Source organism: Gadus macrocephalus, chromosome 4 (assembly GCF_031168955.1).
Source record: "Gadus macrocephalus chromosome 4, ASM3116895v1".
Taxonomy (NCBI): Eukaryota; Metazoa; Chordata; class Actinopteri; order Gadiformes; family Gadidae; genus Gadus; species Gadus macrocephalus.
The window spans coordinates 14,073,447-14,093,187 of record NC_082385.1 but is presented as its reverse complement, the minus strand read 5'-3'; the positions used below and the strand labels follow the sequence as shown (position 1 = coordinate 14,093,187).

At 41.6% G+C, this 19,741-nt stretch overlaps 1 protein-coding gene and 1 long non-coding RNA gene across 3 annotated transcripts in view; both read right to left on the bottom strand.

Annotated features, from left to right (window-relative positions):
- The window catches only part of LOC132456154 (uncharacterized), a 295,066-nt gene that overhangs the window by 62,836 nt on the left and 212,489 nt on the right, over positions 1-19,741 (bottom strand). The gene's annotated exons all lie outside the window — the stretch shown is intronic.
- LOC132456144 (E3 ubiquitin-protein ligase TRIM39-like) lies at positions 7,151-9,349 on the bottom strand. Of its 2 annotated transcripts, none has more exons than XM_060050375.1 (2): positions 9,201-9,349; positions 7,151-9,092 (listed from the first exon to the last, which is right to left on the bottom strand). In XM_060050375.1, exon 2 carries the CDS (start codon positions 9,088-9,090, stop codon positions 7,474-7,476), a length of 1,617 nt encoding a protein of 538 aa, XP_059906358.1. In that variant the 5' UTR covers positions 9,091-9,092; positions 9,201-9,349; the 3' UTR covers positions 7,151-7,473. The 2 variants fall into 2 exon arrangements, with proteins under 2 accessions (XP_059906358.1, XP_059906359.1); XM_060050376.1 differs by having other exon boundaries at positions 9,197-9,333.

The following is a 19,741-nucleotide window of genomic DNA, read 5'->3' as shown; positions in this document are numbered from 1 at the left end:
ACCCTTTGCATTCACACGCTGCGTGGGGTATTTACAAATTGCGTCTGGAAAGCAATACACATTGCTTTACACAAGTGAAGTTTTCAGAAATAATTTGTGCCGTATTGCTTTTTATAGATTAATCATGTAAATGCAAAAAATTAACCTGTATAATTTTTTTCATGTACGTAATGATAGGCTATATTTTGCATGGATTGATCTGTTTAAATATGTAAGTAGCTGGTGTTTAAACAAACTACTTTCGCCAATAACAATTTCAACAGTTAAAATATTAAAATATTTAGCACTGGAGCAGTATTAAAAAGCGGAAGCACTTCCAGACTAGCAAGTCGTTCCAAACTCTGAACGCTACAAACGCTAGGCAGCACTCTAGCCAGCATTCTAGCCTCATCTCCATAGGACGTGACTAGCAAGGAAGTGTTCTAGCAAGTGTAACCCTAGTGGGCAGTAGTATTCAAATGTGGACTAGTCACTAGGTTCATAAGGAGGGAAAGAATAAATGAAAACACAATGACTAACTGGAGCCACAGGTTAACTTTTAGATTAATGATCACTTACACTTGTATTCAACCTTATAGAAAAATAATATAGATTTCAGTGCAATCAAGACTATTCAGGAATAAAAAAACCTAACATTAGGTCAGAAACAATTATCTTTAAACTCCATAAAATTGCTGAAAAATGTCCATAAGGAAAAAAGGTTTCCTTGGTTCAGCCAGTTCAGCGTACTTTAGTCAAAAAAGGGGAATGTCAAGTCAGAAGTCAAAAAGCAAAAGTCAATTGGTCATGTGTGGTGCTTCAGAGCGCTTTCACCTGATATGCTCAACTTTAGTGATGGATGTAAAGGAAGATTGGTATCCTCCTCAGCACAGGTGATGTCGGTCCACTCCTTTGGATAAGGAGGTATCTTCACTAGCTCGCCACCCCTTCGTCAAGGGGAATTCCATCCAGATTCTCAAGGGTCTCCAAGGACTCCAAAAAACCTAGCCTATATGAAAACAGGCTATTACTACATGGGTCTTAGAATAATATTCTTTATTGTTCAACATACTGTTGAACAATCATAGTAATACAATGAATGACTTATCTTTTTTACCTGTACATCTTTTTTCCACACATGAAATGTGTTAATCTTTTGACTCTTTAATAATTATATTTAGCTATTTATCATGAATCATAATCACTTAAACTCTTTTAATCATGAAATATGATGAAATAAACCTTATTTAACCATGTGTGTTTTTACTGTGTAACATAAAACATCTTACAGGCGAAAATAATAAAACTCCCGGCGCTTGGTCATCAATTCCCTCTCACTCACTTCGGTTTTGTTTCCCTTCAACTCCGTTTTTTATGCATATACAGTTTAATAACCGACACTTTCTTCAATTTGACTCGTTTTCTCAGCTTGTGTTAGCGTTCTGGCTGCGCATTGACGACAGCTATGTGAAAGGTGGGGCTTACTTCCCTCTACCCATTAGGAGGTCTGTATTCTTAGATACAGCCAATAAGACTCCAGTATTAGCAAAATCACTGATCGACAGCTTAATAACCCAACAGGTAATACAATATTAAGGGAATAGTACAGACAAAGTACAGAAAGGGGAAACTTTGAGAAATAAGTATATAATATGGAAATAAAATAGTATATCAGGGCCCAATTTTCTGCGGGGTTACACAAGGTTGCAGCCTTCACTTTGGGAAACAGTGATTGATTTGCTTGTGTAATCAGGAAGAGAACCAGGCTCATCAGCTCTTGGTAGCTCACATTAAAGCTACGGTACGTAAGATCGGAAGTTGTAAATAGTTTGTAAAAGAACAGATGGGAGCAAGTTTCTGAAACTACAACAACATTCCCATCATCTCGGCTCCCTACGTTTCTCCATCATTGAGAAGTGTTGCATGTCATGCACCTGTGATTGACAGGTAAGATGGATGCCACAAACCAATCACAGGAACAGCGATGGCGGTCAAGGGACAAGCCGACCATGTTTGAAGTAAGACTTCGGCCAAAACAATGACAGACATGGACATTTTATGGATTTAAAAGTTAGTTTCAGCCAAGATAAAAGAACTACCCTGATCGGGAGGCAATAATCCTAAACCTTTTGCGCACACATTACCAACTCTGCGACTGACGGCCATATCCTTCCAATTAACTGTTTTTGGCACTCTGTCATGGTGTCATGTCGAGAGGCCTACAGCCCTCGTCTCTGAGTCTATAAGCGGCTTCTTGGTGTATTTTATTAATTATTAAAATTTGCATTACTTCTAATGGTAATGCTTAACAGTAAGGGTACATTATTTAATACTAGTTAATGCAGTTTTAAGCAATAATGGCCAGTGTGTCAAGTGTAAGTGATCAAATGATTAAATTAGTAATAAGTGTAGCTAATCAGTATCATTGTTTTACCATTTCATCTCCTCCATCCATGTGTCTGACCTCCGCGCTCCGCATGGTGGGTGTATGTGTGTCTCATGACATGGGAGGGTTCACCACACGGCCCTTACCCTGATGGACCTGATGTTAGGGTTCATACTGCTAATAAGACCCCAGGGGCGCTCACTCGCACTCTCTCTCTCTCTCTCTCTCTCTCTCCCTCTCCCATTCCCAATCTCTCTCTCTTTCGTCAAAATCTAAACTCATCACACTTTTCTCAAATGGTCAGATTTTAGACGGTTTAGAACCCCCAAAAAACTAGGTTTGTATTTTTGTTACTATATTTTATATTTTTACGATTTAAAATATTGTATTATGTGCTCATAATACATGTAAATAATGTAATGAAAAAAAAGAAAATACCAGGCAAATAGCACTATAATCTATAACAGTGTATTGCAAGCTCAATAAAATGTACTTTGGATTCCTCTGGGTGCTTTATATCTATTGCAGAGAAATTCTTTCCAACTATTCAGCAGTGACAACAAAATTCTAAAGATAAACAGACCAACCAACACACACACACACACACACACACACAACCATCTTTCTAGAGATCATTTACCCTTCAATGTCCTTTGTTGGAAATATGCTACATGAATGCATTGCTATATGCTGTACGGATGTTCAGAATGAGGTTTTTAAACAACAGCAGTTCTTCAGACAATTGCTGTTGACGGCAATATTCTGCTCTGTGGACTGCAGAGCAGAGATTCAAAACATTGGTGTGAACAGGACCAATGGTGCAGATGGATGACACTCATTACACACTAAACCCTTGGATAATTAAATATTTCAGAAGCACGACTTCCACACTGTACAATACCAATTACAGCAATGTAGCATGGAATGAAAATCGGCCACGACTTTGTTTGGCATTAAAAGAATAAAATTCAAGAAGGCGAAAGATTTCAAGTGATAAATATCAATTCTATGACGTCTGAAGTGTATGACGTTTGCTATAGAGAAAGCAAAAGGTACACACTGTCTGTACCACGGCCCGGTACAGACAGTGTGATGTGGCAGATGTTGTGGCACCACTGGCTGGGCGGGGGCCACAGAGCTGATGGGAGTCTGGATGGGTTTGGTGGTCTTGCGCCAGAGCAGTGCCAGGATGGGGGGGTTTGTTCGCATGCCTGGGCTGCCCTAGGCTGACCCGGTGTCTCTGTGTCCCATCGGTGACCAGGATGGCTGGTTCTGGAGCACTGTTCTGGGGCCAAGCAGCCCGTGGACGTTGGTTATCCATTTGAGTTATTTGCTCAAATCATTTATTTTAGAATAATGTTTTTTCCTTACTTTTCTTTTCGTCCCCATGCTTTTTTCCGTTCTGCTGTTATATTCTCCTCATGTCTGAGACAAAAGCGTTGCTTTTCAGCAAGTGTGCGTCTTTGAGATGGTACTGGGATGTGCAGTGAATGCCTTTTTCTCGCTTTTGCTTCTACAAACAAATAAGGAAAACTTCCATGCAACAAGAACTCTGTTTCATTCACACGTTTCTGTTATCATTTCCTGATTAGACTGCATTACTTTGAATTACATGAGGTTAGATTAAAATGGATAACTTTAAATACAGTTCCATTTCTAATTTGATTGGCATCAAAACGGAATGAATTTAATTAAAACCGCACGCAAGATGCTATCCAGAAATCGCGGACTATTATCAACCTGGCGCCGCTAAAGTAAGCTCATGAACATTTAGAGATGGTAAGAGGAACGGCCAGCCCCTGGGGGCCCGAAGCTGGGCAGGATGCCAACCCAGCCAGAGCCAATGTGTGGCGAAGACAACAAGCAGAAAGGCTCCTGAACCAAGTTCAGATGACACTTCACCTCCACTGAGACCAATTATCTGTTTCTGTCTTAACCCGGCAACTCTGAATCCCTCCTCATCTCGAGCAGAAATAACACGCTTTACATGGAAGAAAAAGAGGTCTCCCATCATGTTCAACGGGTGTAGTCAAAACACCAGTCGCCTTTCAAATGTCTCTCTTTAGGGCGCTGCTTTAAAAGCACGAACATGAAGGAAGTATGTGTGATACTTTGCCGTTGAACATGCTGTGTATTTCATCAGACGTAGTTGGGCTTCTATGAAGGCGTTTGGCTTGTGTTGTTTGCGCGCTAAACTTTAGCCTTTGTAATCTGAGAGTTAATGTCTTCATAAGTCATCATAGAGCGAAGCAAAGAATGACGGGAGTGATCTACTAAGGCCAAACATATTTTAATAGTCAGATAGTTTTTTTTGTTCATTAATTAACCTTACGAAGTCACATCATTCACATCGTCAAGGATTTAGAAATACAAACTTCATATCACTTTCAAAATGTATAATGCATATTTAAAAAGATACATGAATCCATCTAATCTATGTTACTGTATTCAGATATAGAGCTCCAGGACTCCCGCAGACGCCCTGTTCTACTGCAGAGACTTTCACTGGGACCTGCTGAGCCTCATGCGCCCAGAAGACCAGTGGTAAGCTAAAGGCAAAGCCAGTCTTATTTCGCTTAGCCTCGCTACTTTCAGTTAGAGTTCCGTTCCATTAACGTGACTCAAGGGAATCTCTGTAGTAACCAAGTAACCATGGCAATTTATCCGACCAAACTAGCTGGTCGGGGGCAGCCTAAAGCCGTTTCTCAACACCAAGTACGCGAACTGCGGACTTGGAAGTTTGCACTTGGCAAGTCCGGACTTCCAAGTACACACTTCCGAAGACAAGAGTACGCACCTGCAATTGGAAAAGCAGCGGACTCGATGACATCACCACCTCAGCTCGTCACCTCAGCTCGTCTGTTAACTGTGCTACAGCCTCATGTAGGCATATACGATATACTACTGAACAATATAAACAAACTATATTAAACCCCAGCCTCTATCATTTTTAATCATTTAAATATTCTGAATGAATATAATGAAAAGATATGTGTGTCGTGTGTATAAGCTATACACATGACTTTATGTATATATATTTGTCTTATATTATTATTATTACTATTATTATATTAGATATTATATTATTATTTATACATAATATTAATTTTTATTTATTTTTTAGAAACTGTGTACATATAAAGTCAGTGGCGGGAAAATATTCTTGGAGTAATTGTTGGAGTAGGCTATTGCTATTGATTTACGAACTACAAGAAATGACAGATTAGAATAGAAACACACTGATTTTTTTTTTGGGAGTTACTGTTGGAGAGAAGGCCATTGCTATTGATTTAGGAACTACTTGAAATTACACAGATTAGACTAGAAACACACACAGGAAAAATATTGTCGGAGTTATTGTTGGAGAGTAGGCTATTGCTATTGTCTTAAATTACAGGATGGATCTGACCGGAATTGCCATTGCGATGGGTCTCCTCTATCAGCGAGCAGAAGAGGAGGCTGCCCAACTGAGGAGGTGGATCGTCGAGCGGAAAACTAGGATGCGGTGGGGGATGCTAAGGAGACAAGCCATCCTCAGTTGTCTGTCTCACACGTATGTGTTTTATTGATATGGCTTGTTTATACCCTTTCAATTTATCTGTTAATATTAATATATACACTTGACTGTAATGGGTGAATTTGTAATTTTACCACAGGGTTGAAAGTTTAAGCCCCTTAAAGCTACCCACAACATATAAAACAGGCTGAAATGTATATAAAAAAACTAGGCCTAGTAAAAGATTCCTTTTGTGAATTACACTTACTTTTTTACTGATCAAACCAGTAAAGTGTTAAATTGATTTTGAATTCTGCTACACAGCAGACAATACGTATTAAATACATAATTGCAAATTATTGTACTTTAAAATAAATGGATGAGCAATGAATATAAAAATATATGAACCTAACCATTGGCATATACCGGCATATAAAAATATATTTATTCTCTTTCTTTGGTACCAGGACCAAAGCAGCTAAGAGCTATACGCACAGCTGGACACCACTGTGCCGATCCTAGCTATGTTTTTCTCTGGAGTGGACCTGAAGCCTGCCTTCAGGCTTTCCAGGGACAGCTTCAACCGGCTGCTTGCCTTGCTGCCCCGGCAAAAAGCCCATGGATGAAGCCATGAGGTGGAGGTGCAGTTTTTATTTATTTTTTACAAGTGGTGGGGACAAAATTGATCTTGACTCAAACTGGTGGGGACTCATCCCCAGTGTAATTGACTCCTATGCTCATAGTGACCCTTGGCAGTTTGAATTGCATTTCTGAGCACGTGCCAACAAGACTTGTCATCATCTGTGTTGCCAGAGTTATGGGCAGTAGTTTGTGCTTCTGTAACAGTGTAAATAATGACTTTGTTTTATTTGTTAAATTCCTGTTAAACTTGGGACTCCTCTGTAACTGGAATGTTTTTTTACAGGACAGGGTAGTTAACCCCAGACCCCAGGTTCAACCATGCTGGGCAGGTTTCTAGAGTAGAGGCCAGACGAAAAGCAGCAACTGGCCCTCCTGGTTGGGGGCTAGCCAAGTTTTAATAATAATAATTAATAATAATAGTCAGGGTTATTTCATCCTTGGTAAATGACAACAGTTCAACATTAATGCAGTTCTCTCAGAGCTAACGTAGCAGATTATTCAGGAAATATCATTAGTTGCTGTGGTTATTTGTGTATTTTAATATCCAACTATGGAGAATTGAAGGATGTAAATTGATGCTATCTGAGATAAGGGTGGACTGCTCGATCAACAGCGGGTCTCTGGTAAGGAGTAGACCTAGGCAGGGATTGATTTGAGGGTCTTTATGTAGATTAAGGTGCATACAGAAATAGGAATGTCAAATCTGTTTGGTATCTGCAATGTGACAGAAGTGCAACAAAATATCAGTACATAAATTAACCGGTTACAACTGTGAAATACAGTAGTCAAACATAACTATCAGCATAATCAACAAACAATAAATCACTTTTTCAAGAACGTTAACGCACACTCCATATTCTCCATAGTAATGACAGCTGGTGGAATGACCTAGAATATGAAGCAATCGTTTGTCTGAAAGAATTACCAAATCAAACATATACATAGGGGAATTTGTAACACCAACAGTGTCTTAATCTGTTTGATTGACAGCTGAGATAATCAGGGGGTTAGAATTTCTGCAACCAAAGAACATTGCACATAGGCCGAGGAGTGGATAGATAGGCTCACTAAAGGTGCAGCCAGTAGCAGAGTAGATATGAATCTTGGCTTCCACCTCATAGAAGGAGACCAGACCCGCATCATAATCAACAAACACTCCCACCTTCTGGAGCTTAGCTCTCAGAGGAAGACGGACAACACTGTTGAAATCATGAAATACAAACTCATTCTTGTCGAAAAATATTATCCAGCAGCCATTCTTAGGGGTCAAGGGGATGAGAGCTTTTCTGTTGATGGACTCTCTGGCCACTCCTAAATACCATACATTCTTTTCTTTAACCTGTACCTCAAAGTAAAATCTCCCTGAGGAGAAGCTCTTCCCCGAGAGAACAAATGGAAACAATGTAAATCTCTTAGGTTTGTCTGGGAGTGTCTTCATTACACCTCCATAATGTACTTGTTTCCCATCCTCAGACAGGGTGAGATAGGGATGAGCTGTATCAGAATCCAAAGTCAAATCTACTTTATACTGCTGGATCCTCCTCACTTCAGTATCACGCAGTTTCTTGTTCAGTGTCTCCACCAGCTGATCCAGGTATCTCCTCAAGGTCCCTACATATGACAGAGGACGGACCTCCACCGTCGTCCAGTCCCTGGTAGATGGAGGATCCTTCAGGGATCTGAAGGCCTGGAGGAAATGGAGATGGTCTTCAGTGTGTGAGAGTGGCTTCAGCTCTGAGCTTCTATTGGTCAGATCCTCGATTTCCTGCTCCAGCTCTTGGATAAGGTCTTCGGCTTGTTTCTCTGTGCATTTCAGATTCTCTTTAACCGTTTGGTTGAAATCATCCTGCCACTTTTCAATGCAGCGCATCAGAGCGGCGAGGGCATGCAAACCATAGGCTATCACTCTGTCTGCATCTTTCTTGCTCAAATCAAAGGTGTCTTTAATATCCTTAATCTTTAGTTTTCTCTCCTGGATCATCTGCAGAACTTCAGATTCTATGTTACCCAGCTGGGCCATCTTCTCTTCATATTCCTCCTTTAGAGGTACAACAGGATGGTTCCTGTGTTCACCCTCTGTGCAGAACTTACACACACACACCTGTTCCGTCCTGCAGAAGAGCTCTAGAAGTCGTTCATGTTTCTTACACATCCTATCCTCCAGACTTTCCATAGGCTCAACCAGCTGATGTTTCTTCAGGCGTGCAACTCTCTGATGTCGCTCCAGGTGGGTGTGGCAGTAAGAGGTAAAACATTCTAGGCAGGACTTCACAGCTTTCAGCTGGGTCCCAGTACAGACGTCACAGGGAACTTCTCTTGTTTCAACACAAGGCTGCTCTTTTACTCGTACAGACGTTTTAAACTGAGCCGCCAGCTCTGATAAGAGGATATTTACCCGTAAATCGGGTCTAGTGTGGAAGAGCTCGTTGCAAACAGGACATTGGTAATGGACTTGTTCATCCCAGAACTTTGTAATGCAGGTTCTGCAGAAGTTGTGTCCACATGGTGTGGTAACTGGACTGCTGAACAAATCCAGACAGATGGAACATGAAAAGTTCTCTTCAGACCAGGAAGTAGCAGAGGCCATTCCTAGACACAGACAACAAGGTTTATGTATTGAGCAATTCCATTATTTATCTTAATAAGTAAAGGACAGAGAGGTTTCAACTTATCTCGAAATTGTGCTGTCTTACTCACCTTGTTGTTGTTTCTGTCTTTCTATTTGTTCCAAAATTCGTTTTATTTCCTCCTAAAAGAGAGAACTGCTTGCACGTCGAGTAACTTTGGTTTCCCTGAACTTTAGGTTTCGTTTCGTCAATATGACGTCCTCTCCTCTCCTCCCCTAACACCTGGCTCCGCCCCCATGGACACGCAGTTCCCTGAAGTTTCAACTTTCACACTCTCTGACTTTGGGCACACTCATGCACTGTGCAGGCTACTTCAAATATGGCGATGTGTGTGCTCCACTTCTTTGTGAAATTCAATAAGGCTAAATCTTTAAAAGACAAAACACAGAGAGCTGGAGAAAACACGAGACATTGTCGTGATTTAATGTTGATGTGCCACTTTAACTGTGATTCAGAGCATACAAAACGAATTGACTTGACTTTGTCTGAGACTGGTATTTTCTCTTTATAGGAACAAGCCTCTCCCTTTGTACCCAGGTTATCTGTGCTATTATGGTTGGTACTTAATATTAAGTTGACAATGGGAGTTTATATAATCTCCCAGACTTTAACCTCATAAAACAGCCGAGTCATTGACTCGGGTTAGGGAAGACAAACCAGACCAACATTAAGAGAGGGGATAGTGAGGGAGTGGGAGACAGAGGGGGCAGAGCGCTTAAGACACAGAGAGAGAGAGAGAGAGAGAGAGAGAGAGAGAGAGAGAGAGAGAGAGAGAGAGAGAGAGAGAGAGAGAGACTGTTAGATGTATTCAGTTATTCATGGTGTGTGTGTGTGTGTGTGTGTGTGTGTGTGTGTGTGTGTGTGTGTGTGTGTGTGTGTGTGTGTGTGTGTGTGTGTGTGTGTGTGTGTGTGTGTGTGTGTGTGTGTGTGAACTACCACATTGTGCCAGCCCAGTGGTCAAGGGGAGAGGTGGTGGACGGGGTGTAGCGCCCAGGGAAGAGGGGGTCGTCGGGGTATAGCACCCATTTCCCCCAGATAGCGCCTGTGAGCGCATTAGCGCAGGGGGCCCTGCAGGGGGCGTTACCCCCGGAGAGACCCACCAGAACATCGCTTGGTCATGGCCCGGGCCATGGAGAAAAATAAAACATTAAATAAAACTAATTAAATATCGTAGACGACTAAATAAAATTAAAAAAAATGAACTTAATCAGCCGGGGATTTTTTATTTTTTTTATATTATGATATTATTTTATATATTATATTACATATATTTATTTTCATCATGTGCCGCATTGGGGTAATATAACGCAGTGTTGAATGTCAGACGCATCCGTGGCCACACTCAGAATTCATCCTGACGATCAATTTGACAATAATGTCTGGCTCCTAAAAACTGCTTGCACGTCGAGTAACTTTGGTTTCCCTGAACTTTAGGTTTCGTTTCGTCAATATGACGTCCTCTCCTCTCCTCCCCTAACACCTGGCTCCGCCCCCATGGACACGCAGTTCCCTGAAGTTTCAACTTTCACACTCTGACTTTGGGCACACTCATGCACTGTGCAGGCTACTTCAAATATGGCGATGTGTGTGCTCCACTTCTTTGTGAAATTCAATAAGGCTAAATCTTTAAAAGACAAAACACAGAGAGCTGGAGAAAACACGAGACATTGTCGTGATTTAATGTTGATGTGCCACTTTAACTGTGATTCAGAGCATACAAAACGAATTGACTTGACTTTGTCTGAGACTGGTATTTTCTCTTTATAGGAACAAGCCTCTCCCTTTGTACCCAGGTTATCTGTGCTATTATGGTTGGTACTTAATATTAAGTTGACAATGGGAGTTTATATAATCTCCCAGACTTTAACCTCATAAAACAGCCGAGTCATTGACTCGGGTTAGGGAAGACAAACCAGACCAACATTAAGAGAGGGGATAGTGAGGGAGTGGGAGACAGAGGGGGCAGAGCGCTTAAGACACAGAGAGAGAGAGAGAGAGAGAGAGAGAGAGAGAGAGAGAGAGAGAGAGAGAGAGAGAGAGAGAGAGAGAGAGAGACTGTTAGATGTATTCAGTTATTCATGGTGTGTGTGTGTGTGTGTGTGTGTGTGTGTGTGTGTGTGTGTGTGTGTGTGTGTGTGTGTGTGTGTGTGTGTGTGTGTGTGTGTGTGTGTGTGTGTGTGAACTACCACATTGTGCCAGCCCAGTGGTCAAGGGGAGAGGTGGTGGACGGGGTGTACCGCCCAGGGGAGAGGTGGTGGACGGGGTATAGCACCCATTTCCCCCAGATAGCGCCTGTGAGCGCATTAGCGCAGGGGGCCCTGCAGGGGGCGTTACCCCCGGAGAGACCCACCAGAACATCGCTTGGTCATGGCCCGGGCCATGGAGAAAAATAAATCATTAAATAAAACTAATTAAATATAGTAGACGACTAAATAAAATAAAAAAAATGAACTTAATCAGCCGCGGAAAAAAAACAATTGTTTCTATTATGATATTATTTGATATATTATATTACATATATTTATTTTCATCATGTGCCGCATTGGGGTAATATAACGCAGTGTTGAATGTCAGACGCATCCGTGGCCAAATTCATCCTGACGATCAATTTGACAATAATGTCTGGCTCCTAAAACATCTTTGTGCGGTGAACACGTGGCAGATGTCGGTGTCTGGGGAAAGGTGCACAATGCAAGGGCTTTGTTTACCCACGGTGCTCTGGCAAAGTTCAAACACTAAGAAACCAACAGGAAACCCATCGGAGTGTCGGGACAAAGGTCAACTATCAGGACCCCCCCCCAGGTTCGAGTTCTGATTGAGAGTGTGTGTGTGTGTGTGTGTGCGTGTCTGTCTGTTTGTGTGTGTGTCTGTTTGTGTATTTATGTGTGTGTGTGTGTGTGTGTGTATTTATGTGTGTGGATGTGTGTGGTTGTGTGTGTGTGTACAGTTAAGATTTTGACATTTCACAACCAATCCATTATTGTTGGAAGGCAGATTTGAAAGACGGGGCGGAAACAGGAACACATCTCCTGTCTCCCGTTAATGAGCGGTGCTTATGGAAGCACAACGCTCAACACATGTGATCACAACTGATCAGCAGATCAACCACATTTTAATAGCCGGGCCGGGGGGCACTGCTGTTTCCTACCAGTCTGTAGACGATAGAAATGTAAAAACGTTTTTAATGAGAGCCCTTTATTTTCTAATGGTATTAGTGTGTTTAACACGCCAAACAATAAATGTATGAATTATTATACAGAGCATATATTTGAAGCAAAAGTTGAAGTAAAAGAAGTCTTCAGCTCGCTTTAACACGATGCTGGAGGGAGTGGATGTATTTAGAGCTCCTCAAATCCCCAAAAAAGAAAAGGCTCTTAATTTTACAGTTCTAAAAACACAGATATGATGATCAAGGGGATTTGCGGTGTGTGCGGCTGTGAGGCCGCTCTTCTTAAATAGAAGGAATAAGTACCTGTACCAGATCCGCCACACAGCCACCCCATGACAGCCTTTAACTAAAGGAGGACTTTTCTTCAACACACACACACAACACGCGCGCGCACAAGCACACACACCACTACACCCTCACCAACCCAAGAACACACAAGATGGCTTTATTTTTCTCTGCGTCCAGGTAGCAGTCAGACAGGAGGAAACAAGCCCACTATTCATAGCAGAACAGTTTTTTTTTTCTCATTCCACAGACTGGGATTTTAAGCTTTAGAGTGCCTTGGAAACAAATATATTTTGCCCCTTTTTACCCCTCATGTCTACACGTCATTGCAGCAGTACCCAAGCAAATCCTGTATTTTTACAATCCAAAAATAGCCAACAAATTCTTTCCCACTTTTAGTAGATATCGTTTTTGGATAGCTATGGAAAGTTCGGGACAAGGACCTTTGAAAGTGGAAGAGATCTCCAACGATAGTCATTTAAAATCAGTTGAGTCACCATCACCGAATCAGGTAACCCAATGCTGATTGAGCCGATGCCCCATGGACAGAGTGGAAAGCCCTTGCATTTGCACTGTTGTGATCACAGAAATGGTGCGCCTGAGCGAAATGCTACGCCTGCTCTTCAACAGAGCTTTGAGAACACAAAAGTTGCAAAAACCTCCAGGACACTCCTGTGTTCAATGTTTTTTAGAATCATAAAAGACCATCTTAATGTCATCAGAATGTTTAGGGAAATATCCATTAAAATTGCCAATCATACTGGAATTATTGAAATATTATACGCAATGAGCAATCATTTGAAAGTGGTAGAACAGAGAATCCCTTGCAGGAGATGAGAAACATGGAGCAGTCTTTGTGCAAGAACAACAGAAGACGTTTAGAAGCATTTCGGAACACCCTGCTGGTACTATCACACAACATAACCCCCTAGGCAAACACACGGGGTGTCATCCCAGACGCTGATTTAAACTTTGTGGCCCTTATTAAAAAGCATTCTACCTTCTGCTATTCGAGAAATAGGGAAACTCCTATGCAAAAAAACTTGGAGAAATAGGTACGTGAGAGTTGTGGAATACATTTGTGTTGTTAAGGAGCTGCTAAACTCAAATCTCACTTTCAGATTTGCTTTACTTAGCCATGGTATTCCATCGTTGTTATGGTGCATATTTATGCCTAATTTTTCCATAATTATGTTGTCTTCGGTTATAGAACCGATTTCTCTCTTCCTCCATACTCTTTCAGTCTTTCATTATGTTATTTCACTTCTGTTTGAAAAATGGTATCATACAAGGGAGTTTCACAACAGTGCACTCATGTTATGACTCTCCCTTCCAAGCTTTCATTTTTCAGTGACGGTTGGACATCTTATGAATGTTGAACTTTGCTTTATCGTTGCAAGACAAAGGAAAGATAAATGATTATATTAACTCCATCCATCGTAAATCATCAACTAGCGCAGCTATGCAACAAAGCACAAGAATGAATGTCCCTTTGTAAATGTACAATTTGTTTGTTTTTTCAGAAAGTTTGGTTTGTAATTGTAAAGGTGAAGCCTAATCAGAGGCATGCTTTCCAGCAGGATTAAGAAACTACAGTAACATAATCAAATATTAAGGAAAGAGAAAAACATGAAATGTTTCCCAAAGGATGCCGGCTCTGAAATGCACTGAGATTATGTAACTAATTCTACTACTTACTATAAAGGTCTCAAAAAGATAGACAAACAAATTAATAAATTAGTAAAATGGTCATATTATGGATATCATCATCCAATGATAAAAACTGTGTTTACCGTAAATCAAAATCACAGAAACTAGTGAAACCATAGCATGGGTTGGTCAGTCAGGACCTTCCTCTGATGGCTTCTGACAGAGCAACCCAGTCGCCAAGAAAAAACGTTGACGGTGTACGTTTCCATGAACACTGGAGACGTACTATTACAACGTAAAAACAGCGTGTTATACCTACAGTATCCACGCGTGCCGCTGTGGAGGCGGGTTTCGGGGTTTGGGTTTCACGGCTTTCGCGGCAAATTGTGGACACGATTGTTTAGGGGGGGGGGGGGAGGTAGACTGTTGTTGACCGGGGAGGGGGGGGGGAGACACGTTTGTTGAGGGGGGGACGACGACACGATTGTAGGGGGGGGGGGGGGGGGAACACGTTAGTTGAAGGGGGACGACGACGACGACACGTTTGTTGAGGGGGGAGACACGTTTGTAGGGGGGGGGGCACGCTCGACAACGAGAGTTGGTTTTTATTGAACGCTCAACAACGAGAGTTGGTTTTTATTGAACGAGACTTCAACACGGAACAGCTGCACGAAACGATGGTCACGTCACTCTCGGTGACGGTGACGACAACAATGAACACACGAACAATGTTAATAGAACAACACACAACCACATAACATCCCGAACCCATCAACCCCACTTAATCCTAACAACAAAACAAGTTAACAAAAGCCCCATTTGTCAACTGACAACCCCAATTCCCAGAATCCCCCGCGGCTCCGGAACACGGCGTAGCTTATATTAATCTTTATTATCCGAATGGGAAATGCAATATTTTAGGACAGATATACCATTAAACGCGTTTCTAATGACATTTCTAGCGAGAAATGTACATTTTCCTTACATAATCTTCAGTCAGTGAATGTGTATGATCTTTATTAATCTTTCTTATCTGAATGGGAAATGCAATATTTTAGGACCGATTCACCGTTAAACGTGTTTCTAATAACATTTCTAGCGAGAAATATACTTTTTACTTGCATAATCTTCAGTCAGTGATTGTGTCTGATCTTTAGTTTTATAGTTATTAGGATTTGATCGGATCGCTCGCATGTTTCAACGTCAGGTTGTTAGGCTGCTTTCGCTAAACTAGCAGCTCACGTGCTTCCTGCGTTTGTGTTATTAAACTGTTACTTTATGTAACTTTTAATGATATCATCTTGTTAGAAACACGTATATCTGAGAGGCAACCCAGTCGCCAAAAGCATTCGTTGACAGTGTACGTTTCGTGAACACTGGATTACGTCGCATTTCAACATAAAATAGCTTGTTATACACACACACACACACACACACACACACACACACACACACACACACACACACACACACACACACACACTCCCTCAAATATTATTACTTAAGAACCGTTTTCCAAAGAACGAAATGTAAACCAATGCATTCTGAATGGGAGTGTTTCTCCGATTTTTCCATGCTACACAGAACGAAATGTAAACCCATGCAAATAAAGACTTCATGGTCATAATAATTTAAATATCATTAATCTCTGTGTGTTGGGTGGTATTCAATTTTTTTCAAAGGGGCTGCATCCAGTCACTTGACCGTCATGCTGCTATGGTGGTTGCTATCGACCGCCCCCTCTAATCCTTACATGGCTCTAAAAACCATGCGGCAAAGGAGCTGCCGTAAATTGTGTTGTTTTTGTCGTAAACTGGGGTCCGACGGTTAAAAAATAGACAGATATTCCGAGGTATCCTTAAAAGGCAGCTTGGCTGTTTTTATTTTCTGCAGTTTAGACTTCTTCTATAACCTATTTTTGAAAGCAAAACACCAAGTTCATTGATTTAACGAGGCAGGGTTATTTGAAACAATTTATTCAATAAATATTTGTGAGAGGTCATTCCTTCTCCTGAGTTTGCTTCCTATTTATGTATGTACACCCTATGTACACCCCCTACTGTCCAAAAGCATCCCCCCCCCCTCCCCATATGGATTTGGAGAGTTGTTGCCACGTCCCAGTGGTGGAAGTATCATATAATATGAAAGAGGGCATTCAATTATACTACAATGATCAATTAGGAGGCCGAAGCCCTAAAGGAAGTGATACAATAGGTGACTGAGGCGAGAACATTTAAGTAAACTGTACCTTGGGGTCTCTTATATATCAAGGGGGGTTTCAAAGGACGCATACGCTTCAACCTGTGGCTCCAGCCCTACAGGAAATGACTCAGCAAGTGCTCCATCTCGTTGCACCTGCACCCAGCGGCTCGCTTGCAAGATGTTGGCCTGAAGTTCTTCCCAGACCTATACCCTAACAGTCCAACATGCATATCTGAGAATCAGGCCTCTCTTCAATAATGACAAAATGTTATGAGAGAAATACAGATTCACTTTTTGTTATCTCATAAGCGGCGTGGTGCCGGCTCCTTTTGACCTTTTGACCCCAGACTTCAAAGACGTGGCCACAGGCCAGCTGTGTCTACACACATTAAGCCACAAATGTACACCTCCATTCCGGCCTTTTCGAGAAAGCTAGGGATGCTAAAATGTTTACACACATTTCCCGGGGCCCTGAGAACGACATATCCAAGATTTGTAGTTCTAGCCCATAGAGAAAAAAAGTTTTCCCAAATGGACTGTCATTTGGACAAAGCCCCTTCAGAAGTGTTGCCTGCGAGACCTAATGGTTCAGAATGTGGTGGAAAAACAGTTTTTGAGATAGGAAGGTCCTACCGCCCTGAAATTTGAATACCATATTCTAGGGCCTAACTGGGACCCCCCGCACCGAAACTTGGCCCCGTCGGACCCCGAGTGCAGGAAGGGGGGGCCTGGACTTTCATAATCTTCGCTCGGTGAATGTAAAGGATGTTTGGTCGGATGTTATGACGAAGAATCATAATGTGAATGGGAATATTCTATTAATGTCTTGATATCATCTTTCGTCTCAACACTTCTGCTGCAGCCGCTTAAAGTCTCACTCCGAGAACCTTAAAATATGAATCAATCCATTAGAAGCATGAAAATATCTTCCCGGTCGTGCAACAGGGCAAACAAGGTGTCCTTTGACATCTACGTTTCGAGACGATTGCAACAGTGCCACACATGATCCTATTTGAATATGTTTTGGGGTAGTAATTAGCTGTCGATTTTGGAGGCCTTTATCAATAATGACCAGCTATAGATTTGCTTCCCGATTGAGATTTTTGACAAATGACATGTTAATTAGCATCTACACGTTAAGCTGAGTCCAATGAGATCAAGCTCGCCCTCTTGCTACACCGAGATCATGTCCTAGACCTAGGTGTACCATGTAAAATACATGTTACCATTAGCTAGAGTGTCATGCTTAGTGTCATTGGACTCAGCTCAACGTGTAGATGCTAAATAACATGTCATTTGTCACAATTTTTTATCGGGAAGCAAATCAATAGCTGCTCATTATTGATTAAGGCCTCCAATTTCGACAGCTAATTACTACCATTAAACATGTTCGAATATGCTCATGTGTGGCACCGTTGCAATCGCCTGGAAGTGTAGATGTTGAAGGACACCTTCTTCGTTCTCCTACGCCACCGGAAGATATTTACATGCTTCTGATTGACTAATGAATTGATTCAGCTATTCCCCCAGAAGTCTGGGGTCAAAAGGTCAAAAGGAGACGGCACCAGCCCCCGTTGAAAAAAATAGAATGCCACCCAACACACGGAGATTAATGATATTTAAATGATTATGACAATGAAGTCTTTATTTGCATGGGTTTACATTTCGTTCTGTGTAGCATGGAAAAATCGGAGAAACACTCCCATTCAGAATGCATTGGTTTACATTTCGTTCTTTGGAAAACGGTTCTTTAGTAATAATATTTGAGGGAATATTTTGTTGTTGTTGTTTTAGCAGCGAAATGCACCGTGTGCGTGTGTGTGTGTGTGTGTGTGTGTGTGTGTGTGTGTGTGTGTGTGTGTGTGTGTGTGTGTGTGTGTGTGTGTGCGTGCGCGTGCGTGCGTGCGTGTGTGTGTGTGTGTGTGTATAACACGCTATTTTATGTTGAAATGCGACGTAATCCAGTGTTCACGAAACGTACACTGTCAACGAATGCTATGGAGTTAGATTCATGCCAAAACCCCTCACACACGTAAAACGTGTTTTGCGATTCACACGCACACAAAACGTGTTTTACTCACGCAAAATGATTCACACACACGCTCAGTGTGGTTTGCAAATGCAAAACATCATTCACAAACTAAAGCATTTTGCTTCAGAAACAAATACAGTATGTTTTACACAAAGTACAAAAAAAAATCCTTCAAGTACACAAAACAATTCTACAAGTACAGAACACGAAAGCTGCGCGTGGATCGGAATGCATTTGCGCACGGATCGGATTGCATTTGTGTGAGGAACAGCAAGGCGGAAAATTAGTGCCAAAAGTCACGTGACAAATAAATGTCCTGTTATTCACACTACACAACAGCAGGTGGCGGTGTTGAGTCAGTTTAAGGACGCCAGGACGATCTTTTTCTCCCCAAAATCTTTATTTGATGCCGGCCAAACGTGTGTGGATTCAACTCCATACTATGCGACTTGCCGCCCCTTTGTCACGGAATCGTACGACACGGAGAAAAGCTAGTTTGGGAGATTAAATTGAACAAAATGAGCGGCCAACAGGTGAGTCCAATGGAAGTGTCGCCACTCTGTTTTGGAATCAAATAAAGATTTTGGGGAGAAAAAATATCGTCCTGGCGGCCTTAAACTGACTCAACACCGCCACCTGCTGTTGTGTAGTGTGAATAACAGGACATTTATTTGTCACGTGACTTTTGGCACTAATTTTCCGCCTTGCTGTTCCTCACACAAATGCAATCCGATCCGTGCGCAAATGCATTCCGATCCACGCGCAGCTTTCGTGTTCCGTACTTGTAGAATTGTTTTGTGTACTTGAAGGATTTTTTTTTGTACTTTGTGTAAAACATACTGTATTTGTTTCTGAAGCAAAATGCTTTAGTTTGTGAATGATGTTTTGCATTTGCAAACCACACTGAGCGTGTGTGTGAATCATTTTCCGTGAGTAAAACACGTTTTGTGTGCGTGTGAATCGTTATGCGTGAGCAAAACACGTTTTGCGTGTGTGAGGGGTTTTGGCATGAATCTAACTCCATAGAATGCTTTTGGCGACTGGGTTGATATACGTGTTTCTAACAAGATGATATCATTAAAAGTTACATAAAGTAACAGTTTAATAACACAAAAGCAGGAAGCACGTGAGCTGCTAGTTTAGCGAAAGCAGCCTAACAACCTGACGTTGAAACATGCGAGCGATCCGATCAAATCCTAATAACTATAAAACTAAAGATCAGACACAATCACTGACTGAAGATTATGCAAGTAAAAAGTATATTTCTCGCTAG